General features: G+C 36.2%; 1 protein-coding gene across 1 annotated transcript; it reads left to right on the top strand.

The window, feature by feature from the left end:
* The first annotated feature begins 1,319 nt into the window (after positions 1–1,319).
* RNF149 (ring finger protein 149) lies at positions 1,320–14,064 on the top strand. Its single transcript, XM_015816748.2, has 7 exons — positions 1,320–1,788; positions 4,116–4,366; positions 6,265–6,333; positions 9,839–9,921; positions 11,418–11,514; positions 11,965–12,145; positions 12,756–14,064. Exons 1-7 carry the CDS (start codon positions 1,320–1,322, stop codon positions 12,779–12,781), a joined length of 1,176 nt encoding a protein of 391 aa, XP_015672234.2. The 3' UTR covers positions 12,782–14,064.
* The last annotated feature ends 1,027 nt before the right edge of the window (positions 14,065–15,091 follow it).

The raw sequence follows: 15,091 nt of genomic DNA, 5'->3' as shown, positions 1-15,091 counted from the left end.
AAATGAGGGTATAATCTTAATGTCCCAATGTGGTTTTTCATAAAAGCAAAAAAAAAGCAAAAAAAAGCATACATATGTGTAGTGTTTTCTTTACATATGTAATCATTTATGCTAGTTTCCTTTTAATGTAGACCGACTACCGTACAAACTTTCAATGTGACAAGAGTAAGGATGAAATCAGTTTCAAGGCTTGTTCTCAGAGTTAAATTTTTTTATCTACCATTGCTTTAAGGAGAATGTGAAGATTCAATAAGCGTTGGTGGGGGGACAAATATATGCTTGGTGACAAAAGTCATCACGTGTGTACCAAGGTTTTCAAATGATTGAATTCTTATGTCTGCAATTAAGCCCCAGATCAACTTTTCTACAACAAAACTTAGCTTTCAATCAAAAAGTGAAAGGGTGGAGGGTATAGGGATTTTAGTGTAATTCAGTAATCATCAACCTCGGCAAGTTTATGATGGGCGGACTTCAACTCCTAGAATTCGCCAGTCAGCTACATTTAAATTTGCCAAGGTTGACAAACACTAGCGTAATTCCTCAAAGTGCTGCCGAAAATGCTAAACAAAGCCCTGCTAATGAATAAAAAAGCTTTCACGACGAGCTGGCCTTCTTAGAGGCTCGCTTTAATGGGGCCTCTTTCGCGCACCGAAACGTAACTCTGAAGTCCACAGAGCAGGAACAAAGTCTCTCACCCATTTCATCCCACGCTATTTCTCCTGAAACAGGCCCTTTTTTCTACTGGCTTGCTCTACGGCAGGGGTGGGATCTATGGCCTTTTTACCATCTGTGAACTTCAACTGGCTGGCTCAGGAATTCTGGGAGTTGAAGTTCACAGATCGTAAAAGGGCCATAGTTCCCCACCTCTGCTCTACGGGGAAAGACTTCAGCGGCTGAATCGCACGCCGAGATGGAAAGCGCAAGCAGAGTCGCAAGTTGCAAGCAAGACGTAATAAGCGTTCGAGGTCGGAGTGCTGAGCCCCGCGACTCCGCTCGGCTGCAGTCGAAGACTCCCGAGCTTTCTAATCCTCTTTGGAAACCTGGCTAGAAATGCTCGCGCGTAAAGGCGCGCGGCCGAAGCGCTCGGAAACCTGGCGCGGAGGAGGAGAAAAAGGATGAACCTGAGGGAACTTAGTCACCGCCTCTTTCTCCCAAGCTCAGGCGCCGGTCTGCCCGCAAGGTGGGCCGCCTCTTGGGCAAGGCGGCAATCCAGAAGCGCTTGCTTACGCCGCCGAAACCCGTATCCCAAGTCAGCGGGCGAGACCACTCCGTCTCAGACACCGGCTGGCTCGCTCGCCCGCCTTGTACATCCGGAAACAATGGTGCCGTCGCACCGCGTGACGCTACTTTTCCTGGCGGTGGGGGGATGCCCGCGGGTCTCCTGGTCGCTGGTCTGGTACACAGCCTGGGTGAGCACGGTGTACACCGAGCCGGGCACCAACCGCACGGTGCGGGACAGTGCGGAAAGCGGGCGCTACGGGAACAGCTCGCCCAAGGAGAGCGCGCAGGGCCTAGTGGGCATCCCTTGCGGCGGAACAGCCCACCACATGGCGGGCTGCGACCCGAAGGTGGAATACGAGATACCCATGCAGCCCGGAAGCTCCTCGGGAGAAAAAAAGGCGGGAGCGCCCTTCTCGCCGCCTCAGTCCTGGATCGCCTTGGTGGCCCTCGGAGGCTGCCCCTTGAAGGACAAAGTTGCCAACGCAGCAAGAAGGAAAGCGGCCGCCGTGGTCATCTACAACGAGCCTCAGTTTGGCAACTCCACTCTTACCTCTATGTCGTACCTCGGTCAGTGTAGTGAGGGGAGAAATAAGGAAAGTAATTTGAAAACTATTTTTGTCGCGAAGGGGGTTGGGTGGGTGCCGACAGCGATGGTAAGGGACTGGGAAGGTAAAAACAGGATTTTTCCCTCTGAAGTGGCGAAACTCGGTATGAATGAAATCTTGGAACCGGCCTTGATCAACCTGTTGCCATTTGGTCAAGGGGGAGGAGGAGCCTGCATTAACTTGGAATAGGATATTGTGAAATAAAAGTGGGGTTTAACTACAATTTTCACATGTAGAAGTAGAAAGTTAAGGGCAGGAGGTTGAATCAAAGCAAAAGCACATTCAGACTTCTCCCACCAGTTGTCTTGCCAAATATCTCAAAAGCCTACATGGAAAGTATCATATTCATCCTTAAATAGCCAAACTAGAAAATATTTTTATTTCTGGGGTGCAAAATCAAGACCCTAGTCCTCTTTTTAAAATGAAGCAAACTCTTCAGACAGTCACCCAGAAGAAGGTTGGAAATTACGGGTAGATGTAATTACAGGTTTTTTTTTCCTGTGATGCGATAACAAGGAGCTATTGGTTGAGTCAAGAAACTGGATGGGATGTAACAAAATTCTGCTCCTTTTATGGAAAAAATGATGCTATTTCAAGTATCACAAAGAAAATTAGGCTAATTAGACTCATGCTATTTAATGAATTTCTATATGAAGAATTTGTTATGACCATTATATTAAGTTTTGATGATTATGATGTGCTTTTCAGTTTTAGTGAAACTAAGCATCATTTATTGCCTCAGATCATTTAAGAATTGTAAAAATTCTGACCAATATTGTGTGTAAATTCTAGGATGGCATATTATCTTTATATGATGGGTAGGAAGTCAACTTTGGATATTCTTGCTGAGAAAAACAGTGAAGTTGTTTATAGAAGAAAGTGGATTTTGGCCTTGCAGATGTGGCTGAACCCTCATTGTCTATGTTGTCTGGACTGCTGGGAGTTATAATTCAGTAACATCTGGTGGGCCCTTTCTATCTTAGGCCATTTTTCTTGAATTTTATTAAACTTTTTAATTTTTGGTTAGTCAAATTAGTTTATGAGAGGATTATTGTCTTAATTGTTTCCAATGGCCTCATTGCTAACGCAATTATATGATTCCTGTAAGACTTGCAAAGGCTTTATGTTTTTGTGTTTTTTTCTAAAACTTTTCTTTTCGTTTAGTTTTGTTTGTTTTATTGTTGAGATTCCTAATGTGTCTCAGAATGGCTACATATATTCTGGAGGGGTATGCTGGAGGCAGAGGAATTCAAAATACCACTGGGCTACAGTGAAAGTTTTGAAACACCAGGTAGCTTTACTGTGGATTTTTCAGTATTTGCTATATATATAAAATGTTAAGGACATAATAGAAAAACTGCATGTTGCTGATGTCTAAGCAACAAATGATAAATATATCTGTTCCATCAGGAAAGCAAAATATATGAATTTCCAGTTAGTTCTGAAGCCCACAGAAGCTGTAACAGATGTGGAAATTGGGGGGAGGCAGAGATCATGGGAAAAACTGGGCTGGAAAAAATAGGGTTAAATCATAGCCCACTTCCCCTTCTCATAGCACATTTGGAATGCATTCTTGATAAAATGCTGTTAAATAGCAAAATCTAAAACTGGATTTTCTCATTAAAATGCTTTTATGTTTATAGTTATATATTTTTTTAAAAAAAAACTGCAGACCTATTTAAATACAATTATTTTATTCCAGTAGTGTGAAGCCCAAATAAACTGAGCTGTAAAAACTCCCAATGTCCATCCAGTAGAAATCATCACTGTCCTGTTCCTTTCAGACCTCAGATTTTTTTCTTTAAATGTGAACCATTCTTGCCTAATACTAGAAATGAATCATGGGCCAGCATCTTAAATATTTGGAACATATGTGGCAGAAAAAATGCTGCCAACATTTCAATTAAGTTTAACATGAATCTTAAGTACTGTCTAAATTCTATTTTAATTATTTTGCATACTCATGCTTTATCATTTTGTTGTAGCAATCTGTGTATATTCCAAAGCAACTGAGGCTGCACAAGGAAAAAAGTCTTGCTTAAAAAAGATGAGCAGATTTAATTTTTATACTTCAGGGCAGGAGGTGATCATTCTAGCAGATATCCTTACCTACTCCCCTTTAGTTCCTAGTCAGATTCTTGGGACCAAGAGACCTTGGAAATAAAACTATGGCAAGAACAATTTTAATTTACTTATAATTATCAGTAAGATACTGTAGCCTGAGTTTCTTTCACCAAATAAGAGATGTAGAAGAGTGCATCTGATTCCTGTTTTTCTTCTTTCCAATAGGTACTGCTAATACAGTAGTAATTATGGTTGGGTATCCAAAAGGAATGGAGATCCTGGAGCCAGTCCTAAGAGGAATTCCAGTAAAAATGACTATTAGTGTTGGTAAACAACATGTACAAGAATATATCAACGGACAGTCAGTTGTGTTTGTAGCAATTGCGTTTATCACAATGATGATTATATCTTTAGCATGGCTTATATTTTTTTACGTTCAACGTTTTCTCTATACTGGATCACAGTTTAGAAGCCAGGTAATTATTGGTGGTGATTATCTTTTTACCTTGTGTAATGTTAATGCATCTTCCTGCCTAATCTTTGAATGCTGTTTAACCTGAAATTTGCCTGTTACTATCTGTTATAACTTGTTTCCAGAACTAGATATACCTGAAAATTATAGTTCAGATTAGTACTTTAAGCGAGAGTTAGGTAGCAGTTATTTTCAGTTGATGAAACTAATTGTTATGTTAATTATTATTTTTCTATTATCTGTGGAGGTGTAACCAAGTTGAACTGCCTCTTTAATTAATTTAACAATATACTACAAGCTGAGACTGTACAGAACTGTCAAAATAAGTTTTTCAACAAGCAGGTATTGTACAAACACTTAACAGTATTTGAATTGTTGAAACAGCTGCTCCTGAGCTACTTCTAGCACAGGGGTGTCAAACTCGCAATGTCATGTGATTTGTTGCGACTTATTGTGATTTTTTTCCCGTTGCCGGCAATGGGATGGGTGCGGTTTCGGCATGATGCATCCGGCCCGCGGACCAGCAGTTTGACACCCCTGTTCTAGCATAACTGCATTAACAATTTTTTTTAAATGCTTTGTCCTTGTTCCTATGTATTACATTTCAAACACTTTGCATGGCTCTGCTGAGCAAACACAGTGAAATAAGCTCATGATTTTAGTCCTCGCAACTTCAGTTTCTCTAGTACAGATTTACATAAATTAGGCATAAAGCAGATATGATGGAAAACAATGTGATTTTTTTTCTCATGTTTCTCTTTTGCTGCTTGCTCTTTTCCTCTCTTCAACCTATTTGTTTATCTGTACTATTATAACTCAAAGGATCACAGAGTATCAGGGCCCTTCAAAGACATCTTACTCAGCCCTCACCTAGATAGAATCCACGGAGCATGAGTGTGCAGATTTTTGGCTTACCAGGGCCACATTGAGTGAGGAATTGTTTTCTTGAGATGTGTGCAAACCTGGTGACCAACTACAAGAAATGTCTTACCTCTCTGATTGCCACCATGGGCTTTGTCACCAAGTACTAAGTCATGTTTTGCGAAGGGGTCAAATACTTATTTCACTCATTAAAATGCAAATCAATTTATAACTTTTTTGAAATGCATTTTTTCTGGATTTTTTTGTTGTTATTCTGTCTCTCACTGTTAAAATAAACCTACCAATACAATTATAGACTGATCATTTCTCTATCAGTGGGCAAACTTATAAAATCAGCAGGGTATCAAATAATATTTTCTCTCACTGTACAATTGCCTCTTTCATCCTACATTTTTCTTCACTAGTTGAAAAACTTAGTTTTTCCCTGTTAAATTATATCTTATTGTTTAAACCCTTTGCTTGAATATTAACCAATGGAATTATTTTGCTATGGTTCTTAACTAATGGATCAAGCTATTTGAGCAAATATTCTTGAAAGTCTTAATTTTTTAACATAAAGCCATTGTAACTATTTGGCTCAGAAAAAGGGAATATTAGCAAAATGATTATCATATCTAAATTGTGCTATTGCATTCATCTTGGTCGTTATAGAATACTCTGTGGATTTTCATTTTGTGTCTCCGTCTTATAATACTGCCCTAATCAAGGAATTACCAACACAAACAAGCATACTAATAGTAAACCACAGCCTACTCTAGGAACTACCAAGAACCCAGCAACATTGACAGGGCAAATCACCAGTATATAAAAAGAAGAGCAAAGCCCACTCCCTTCAAGCACTGATGGTGTTACCTATTTTGGTAATAAAACATTTGCAAGAAAACTACCAAGCTCAGAAAGCCCCAAGGAAACCTCATGGTACAGACTTACTTGTGCTATGACAGATCTTAGATCAGTGTTTATTGCCCAGAAAGATGTTTCTTTGTAACACACACATTGATATATCTTATTTTTTTTAAGGGTCAGCGAGAAGAAACAATTGGCGCAATTGCTCAGCTGCCACTCTGTACTCTAAAAGACGAAGATAAGGTAATTACCTAAATTTAGCATTGGGAATAATAAACTTCATTTTTAATAATGATTTTTTAAAAATATTTGTAATTCCTTTCAAGTTGAATGCATTTTCTACTCCATATAAATTATCAGTGGAAATTTAGTAGGATCAATAGATATCTTTATGTTAACTTGTTGTATTTTCTTTCAATTTGTGATTAATCAGCTAACTAACTATACTGACAGTCACATCTCATGTATTTTATTGACACATTCCTTCATATCTTTGAATTTATTTGCTGTGTTTCAATAAACTGTAAATCTAAGTAAGTTTCTCATGATTTGCATCGGTAAAATCATGAAATGTATCTAAATCACAAACTAATAAAATAAATAATCCTAGTTTAATAAAAAATATAGTAAATACAATTCACGTAGTGACATTTGTATCCAAATGCCTTTCAGAATAATCAAGTTTTAATTAGTTTTTGGAACTCCCAAAATAATGGTGTTTCCAGATAAGAGTGTCCCTTATCTGGGACAATGCTGTTCCAAAGTAATGAAAAATGTTATTTACAGGCTCATGTCCTTTTCACCTTAAGCAAATAGCAGAAAATTTGGGTGGAGTGTACATACCAGTCAATACAGACTAGTTACTTCTGTGCAAAAGAGGTGGTCCTATTTGTATCTACAACCTATATAGGGATTTATAGATTAAAATTAATTTTTGAATTGTAACAGATACCTATTGGCAACCAGTGCAGTAATTACTAGTAGTCTTCAACTTTTGACTGTAATTGAGCATTTGTCTGAAATGGTATAAAGGCTGCCTTGCTTGAGCAGGGGATTGGACTAGAAGACCTCTGAGATCCCTTTTTTTTCGTTGGAATTATGGCTTTAATTCATTAAGTGGGTCGCCGTATGACCAGACCTGATTTTGTAATCTTTTTTACAACTTTTTTGCTGTGGTCATTAAGCAATTCAGTTTACCCAAGGAGCCTTTTTTTGTCAGAAACCAAAAATAAACACAAGAAATCAGCAAAGATTAAAAAAATCATGGTCACATGACTATGTGAGGCTGCAAACGGCCATAAAAGTAAGCCAGTTGCCAAGCTCCCAAAATCTGATCACATGACCGTGAGCAGAGTAGTGGTGCAGCTGTTACAACTTTGAACTTGGATTGTAAGTATCTTTTGGTAGGTCTGGCATAATTTTTTGCAGTTGTAAGTTGACAACTACCGTGTTTCCTTGAAAATAAAACCCAGTATTATAATTTTTTTGCCTCCATTAGGTCTTGTTTTCGGGGGATGTCTTATTTTTTTCCTGACACCTGTCTCATCTCACGGCAGTGGTACCGACAGCCGCATGGCCGCTGGCCCACTTCAGCATTGTGCCAGTGCTGCTGCCATGAGGCAACGCAAGTGGGGAAGGCAAAGAGCTGCCCCACATGCCCCGCAACCGCTGACTGTGCAGCAGGGAAAAAAAACCCGGTCTCATGTACAGGGAATCTGCACACTTGGCCTGCTACTGTAAACCTCACTTCTTTAAAGTTTACTTGATGCAGAACAGGATGGATCCGGATTCTGCATCAAGTAAACTTTAAAGAAAGTTATACAGTATGGCAGTGAAAATCCAGCAGCGGGGGGAAAAAACCTGGTTTTTTTAGATGCCAGACTAGCATGCATTCATGTGCCTCCAATCCTCTTGCTTGCTGCAAAGCCATATTGGAGCCCTCGGGCCCCTCCTTTCAGCCAATTTCGGAGCCATTCCAAAAGCGAAGGGAATGGTTCCCACCCCACCCTATCACTGCAGGGCTTCATTTCCAAAATACCCTCTGCACAGGCTCTGGACAAACCAAGATCCAGGATTGAAAAAGCAGCAATGGGAGCGAAAGGCTATTCAAAGGAGGAGGAAGAAGAAGAAAGTGGGAGAAGCCACTACTGAACAGGCGAGGCACGACAGGTATCTGGGCATGGTAGGCCTGGCTGCGCAGGCCCTTCAGCACGGTAAGCGGTTGCAGGGTGCTTGGAGCAGCTCCCCCTGCCTCCCCCCTGGCTCATGTCTAGCAACCAGACGGTGTGACAGAATGGGTGGATGGCCGACCGCCCAGGCTCTTAAGTAGGGCTTATTCTGGGAGCAGGGCTTATATTAGGTCCAACCCCAAAAATCAAGCTAGGTTATTTTCGGGGAAACACGGTACCTTTATAGCTGTTATATGAATGTAATGACACTGCTTTGCCAGTATATTTGAGGCTGCATCTTGGATGAATTGCAAGTTTGGTTGTCCAGAAGTAGCTCCCTACAGATAGTTCTTGAATTATGAACACAATGAGCCCCAAATTTCTGTTGCTAAGCAAGACAGTTAAGTGCATCCCATTTTATGATCTTTTTTGACACAATAGTTAAGCAAATCATTGTGGTTCCTAAATAAAACATGCAGTTGTTTAGCAAATCTGGCTTTCCCCATTGACTTTGCTGCCAGAAACCAGGTGGGAAGATCACAAATGGTGATCATGTGACGCTGGGACAGTGCATCTGTCATAAATACATGCCAGTTTCCAAACAACCAAATTTTGATCACATGACCATGGAGATGTTGCAATAGTCCTAAGTGTGAAAAACAGTCGTAAGTCACTTTTTTCAGTGCCATGGTTGTCACTAAATGAATGGTTATGAGTCAAGAATTACCTGCATAGTATTCTCAATAAATGGCAATATTGCAGTATTCTCAATAAATGGCAATCAAGATACGAGTTTCTGTGGGCAGAGCTTTCTGCTTCAAGTAGAACCCCAACTTGTGCAGTAGCCAAATCTGGGTAAATATCCATGCAGCCTCCATTTTCCTTGCTACAATAGCTAGAAGTCCAGGAGGATTCTCAAGTTACAGAGCTACTTCCTCATCCAGAGTTATCACCAGAGCCAGAAGAGAATTCTTTGGAGTAAAAAGCAACTCTGTCTTTCCAGACTCTAACGCCTGTCTGTTTCATCCAGATTCAACCAGATCAAGACTTCCTTGGCTCAGAGTTAACACGTTTTGCTAATATCAAGATAATTTGATTTAAATATATTTTCAAAAAGAAAGAAAATATACTTCAATACTTATACAGTATGTCTGCCATATCCTAGTCCTATTAGACTATGTAACAGAGGTACATAGTCTGGTAGATCTTTGTATGACATGGAGTTAGCCATCTCAGTTTTAAATACCACCAACTCAGTGCTCTTCCAAACATTATAATTGACAAAACTGAATTGAAGCAATTAACAACTATTTGCTTCCAGGTCTTAGACTTATTTAATTTTCAAATCCTATTTCCTTTGTACAAAGTTCCAAATAATGGAATTCAGGGTTTCAGTAAAAACAATAGAAGACCGCAACACTGCTCACAATTATCCTAGTCTTTCATTTTTTCAAAAATTCTGGTTCTACTACCTAACTGAATACATTGATTGCTTCTTCTCAGAATTGGCCCTGAGTGTATATATTTCAAGCTGTTTTTGTATTACCAATGTACTTAAATGTGGCTTTATTTTTTTTAAGTGTTGGGCTATTGATGCAGAAAATTGTGCTATATGCATCGAAAACTATAAAGCAAAAGATACTGTTCGACTTCTGCCTTGCAAGTAAGTTTATTAAACATTTTAACTTTGCTTCAGTGGGTCTTGATTAGAAATATTTAACAAAAAAGTCCACAGAATGTTTAAAAGGGGGTACATACATTGAAGCTATTAGCCAATATGTAGTTCATTCAAGTATAAAGATTGGAGTCAATAAATCTATCTCACAATGTGACTGTTACAGGAGAAAGAAGTACATTGTATGCCACACTGAGAAAAACTGGAATATACACTAAATCTAATAAATTTAAGAGAATTTGTTTTGATTGATGTTAAGGCAAGTTTTCTTTTTTAATTTTTTACAACTTAAAGTATTGTAAGAATTGCTATTTTTTTATGGAATAGAATATCAGATCTAAAGGCAAACATTATAAAATTTCATTACAAAACCTATTTCTGCTAGAATATATTTAGAAGAGGTGGTTCATTTTCCTTATTGATCTCACATTGGATAATCTATTCTCCTTAAATGAGTGATCATTAACTATGTCTTCAGGTCATAAAATATTTCAACAATAATTCATATTACAAGAGATATCAGTCTGTTTTGATTGCTTGTTTAGGAAATTTATCAGGAGATCAGGGCTTACTTTCACATACGTAACTTTTATTTTTTATTTATTTAACATATTTATATAGTAACCTATTTACCAAGACCAATAAAAACAATCATAGCCATATCAGTTAAAAATGGCTTAAAATAAATAGCAATAGTCCCACGAAAATAAAATATGCAGAATTTACCCTCATAAGAGCTCCAGTTGCCAGGTCCCAATAGAAGAGAATATTGAGTTAAACTGTGAGGTTTTTGGTGGTCTCTGAGCTTGGTTGTTTTCTTGCAGACATTTCATTATGATACTAGGTAACATTAGTGGTAACAATCAAGCTCAGATACCATCAAGGGCCCCACAATATAGCCAGGTCTTTATGGATTTGCAGAAAGCAGCAAGGTTGACTGTGTATGTCAGGGAGGAGGTTAATCCTGTAAAATGGGCACCATGATAGAAAAGGGACACGTCTGAGAACTCACTAACCAATATAGCTTCAGTGGTGGAACATGTCATTTTTGCCTGATCTTGTGGGATAGGTAGAAACTATCTCATGGTAATTGAAATCTTCTAAATAAAAGAGAATGAAACAGAAATTAAACACACATGTAAATTTTGCTTTGCACAAACAAGGAAGCATAATTGATATCTATTCTGCAACAGTTCTCTGAATGTCACCTATAACTTTCATTGCATATTACATTTTTGTGTTAGTTTATAATTGTGCTGTTATTGAACATAGCATCTTGTAAAGATATGAATTATGAGCCTAATTAATATATTGGCAAGTGAGGCATTTCTTTATTCAAAGTTTGTCAAACTCAAAATGAAAATAGACTTCCTATATTAAGCTTTTATTATCATTTTTTGACCAGCTGATTTTATTCTATAAATATAAAATTTGGTTTAGAATGTCTTTATACTTGATTTTGATGGTAGTGTTTCTATCTTTAGACATGTCTTCCATAAGCTGTGCATTGATCCCTGGTTGCTGGAACAGAGAACATGTCCAATGTGTAAATTAGATATCATGAAAGCGCTAGGATATTGGGTATGTTGCAAACATGTAATAAAATATATTTATTTTCAGTAATGCATATATTTTATACAACTTGTGTTATTTGCCCATCAAAATGAGTAAGAGATCTCAGATTTTCAAAAGTTTGCCATTGAGGTTTGGAAAGTACACTGGGAGGGGGTATAGAAAAACAATCCGGTAACTGCACATAAAGTAAAGTTCAAAGGTTGTTCTTCCCTGGTATGTGTGGCAATGTAATATTGTAAGTGCTTCTGTGAACCATGCTTGTTGCTAAAATGCTTGCTTTTCTTCAGAGATGTTCTTAAGCAGTGGATAAGCTGTCATTTTGCTGATTTCAACTACTATAAAGTCTGATTCCATCAAATTTAATAATTTTATTCTTGGAATTTATCAATTAAACTTCTTCTCTTCAGGTTCTATCCCTTCCATAGTAATTAATGATTTTTTTCTCTAACTTTAAAGGGAGAATCTAAAAAAGTTGCAGTGCCTGAATCAATGAGTAGTAACATACCAACTGAGAACTGGAATATTTCTATAGAGGAAGATAGTAACGAAACAAGTGGCTTATCAGCATCCTCTATTAGCTCAGTTGCATTAAATAATGTTTTAAAAGAAAATCTGTGTGAAACGACAATTTTACTTGGTAGGTAATTTTGGAGATTTTTCTTTTTCTAGGAACAAAGTATTACTTTGTAAATCTAGACTTAGTGACAGATATGTTTTATTTTTACCTTTATATCATTTAAGTATCTGAGAAACCACATAAGCACTTACATGGTTGTTGTTTGCATAGAGCATTGATCTCAAAATTACATAATTTGAGTCTTTTCTAGATTAGAAAATATGTGACATACTTATCATTAGAATTCAGTACAGTAGTATGGATTTTGTTCTTTCAGTCAGAACAATAATTACAAATAGTTCCATAAGAAATAAATATGATACATGGAAGGTAAAATGAAAATGAGCTAGGGAAAAGAATGGAAAAAACAGAAATACAAATAATTATATTTTGTTCTAGGAAACTGTTTTTAACTGTTTTGGAAATTCAAATTTAATACATTTAGTGATTCATTTCATTTGTCTTTAATACTGATTGTAGGCCAAGTTGGGATATTTTTATTGTTCAATAATGCTTAGCTTAATATTTTTATTACGTTCTGATGCAATGCATATTATAAGCATATTACTTGTTATAATTCTTACATTTAGAGTGTAGTTCATCGTCATGCATTTCATATTTCTTTTTATAGAACTGGACAGTGGAGATAATCAATGATCATTTGCCTTCTGGATCACTACAAATTTAATGAGAATTTGAGAAACTTGAACTGATAGTAAAAAAAATTATTTTTAAAAAATGTTATGGACTTGAATCTAGCTTAGGAAATATATGCTTCCTGTTAGTCTTGGTTACAAAGCTTTTCTCTATACAAGATAAGATACATTAGTTCTGATTTTGATCCATGAGAAGGAGGAAGAGAAAGAAACTGCTTTTTAAAAAGATTATCTGAAGATGTCAGGTTGTTACTCTTATTCTGGGGGGAAATGGTTCCTTTCATAGTATGCCATTCCTACTTCTTTCTATCTCTTTGTCCTTTTGTTTGAAACAAAATCTTATCAGGAAAAAAACAAATTATAACTATTTCAAAAATACATTTGGAACAGTAATAGAAGTATGAACAGCACAAATAAACGATATGGGATATATTATACTATATATGCATAATTAAGAATTATTTTCTTGTAAAATACGGCTTAGCTTAAACATGTAAAATATAAGCGGTTCTAAAAGTCTTAATATACATCTGAGAGAAAGAAAAAACTATGTAGTGCTACACAACTGTAGCACAATTCAGGTGTTTGATTTTTTGTCAGAATTCTATAGTGGGTACTTGTAGAATTACATTTCTACTTCAATATTTCAAATTGGAATATTGCTTCATTCATTTAATGTGCTAGATAGCAGCGATGTACCTTTATACAGAAACTGAAAAGCACATGGCCTTAGGCATATATCAACCATATTATATATAATCAAATTCAGCACATTACATTAGTTGTTATTTATTAAATCACTCAAAGGAAAGTGATGAAGTATCTGTTTATAGTTATGTATATTCAAACAACTTTCTAGAATACCTGAAAAAATATATAATTTAAAATTAGACTATTGTCTGAAACAAGGTGTTTGGTGTTGTTGGTTTTTTTTGTTTTTTTTTTTGCTAAAACCAGAGCTTCAAATAAGGAGAGAAAAATATTTTATTTGATTTCTGAAAAATATATGTTCTGAAGACTTCACCCTGGGTAAAAGAAAAAGAAAGGAGAGTGGAAAAAATTTACAAGAAATACTATATTTGGAAAAAACAACTTATATTTCAACACTATAAAATAAACTTGAGGACAAAAAAAAAGACTGGATAAAATGTACTACAGAGATACCAGGGAAAACACTAGAACTGGAGAGACAAAAAGTGACGAGAAGCAGAGAGAAAAAGAAATATATATTAGCCTAGGAGGGATATATATTTTAAGTAGTATGTTATTTCTTATGTTTCTTTACTCTTGCTCTCCTTTCTTTTTCTTTTCATCGTTTTATCTATTTCTTAAGAAATGTAAAAGTGTGAGATGGCTTATACAGAAAAAATAGAGTTAAATTTGTAAATGTAAATGTAATTAATTTTTGAGAAAATCTTCACCAGTAAGAATATCTAGAATTTGGTGGGAGAAATAAACTAAAATAAGGATTGTTAACAGGATCTATGATAAGGCAACCAGAATGACTGAATAGAAAAGAAATATTATACTGATATGATTATTATTTTTAGGAATATTGGAAAAAATTATATGTTCAATTGTTATTTATCAAAATAATAAGAATTGTATTAATTCAATGTTTGCAAAAGAGGATATTTTGGGGAAAGAAAAAATCAACTAAAATTATGTGGAATATGGATTATAGAAATTAATTGTTAATGATTGTTTTACAAATGTAACCCAGACAACACACTGTTCACCAATTATTACGGTAAGTAATTTATGTTTTTTAAAAAATTCAATAAAATATATTACAAAAAAATAAAAAAATAAAACAACTGATGTCTTCAGTGTGTGTAATCTGAGTTTGCGCTTTCCACAAAATGGTATGTTACTTGTCAGTTATTTTAATGTCACGGGGCTGAAACAAGCCATAACTTAAGCCAATCTTAAGATTCTATTTTAAAATGGAGCATTTGCAATGTCTTAAGTACTAGCCATTTTATTCTGTAACAACTATTTTGCATATTTATCTCTGTATTTATCCCTTTAAGAATTTTGAAAGCAGCATATGAAAACGTGCTGAAATTGTGAACTTTTTTTTCCCAGGACTTATGAAACTTTAAGTTTTAGTTGCTAAACTAAGTGTGCTTCAGCATTCTCTGAATATGGCATCCTAAAAGCCTGTGTTCTTAATTGTGGATTACTTAGGTAGAATTTTAGTGTTTTTTTTTTACAGTTTATTCAATTACGAGTTGGGACTAACTGAAATTTATCTTACATAAACTGCAAATTGACTAAATGTCTATAGAAAATTTATACCCTATGTGCT

The sequence above is a fragment of the Protobothrops mucrosquamatus genome, unplaced genomic scaffold (genome assembly GCF_001527695.2).
Source record: "Protobothrops mucrosquamatus isolate PMUCROS unplaced genomic scaffold, P.Mucros_1.0 scaffold490, whole genome shotgun sequence".
Taxonomy (NCBI): Eukaryota; Metazoa; Chordata; class Lepidosauria; order Squamata; family Viperidae; genus Protobothrops; species Protobothrops mucrosquamatus.
The sequence above is the reverse complement of the archived record's forward strand: the minus strand, read 5'-3'. Positions and strand labels throughout refer to the sequence as shown.

Bases quoted from the DNA above. Each gene is read 5' to 3' on its own strand.
- RNF149 (XM_015816748.2), top strand. From the start codon at position 1,320: ATGGTGCCGTCGCACCGCGTGACGCTACTTTTCCTGGCGGTGGGGGGA. The intron at 4,367-6,264 runs GTAATTATTGGT...ATTTTTTTTAAG, and splicing joins GATCACAGTTTAGAAGCCAG to GGTCAGCGAGAAGAAACAAT. The intron at 11,515-11,964 runs GTATGTTGCAAA...CTAACTTTAAAG, and splicing joins TGAAAGCGCTAGGATATTGG to GGAGAATCTAAAAAAGTTGC.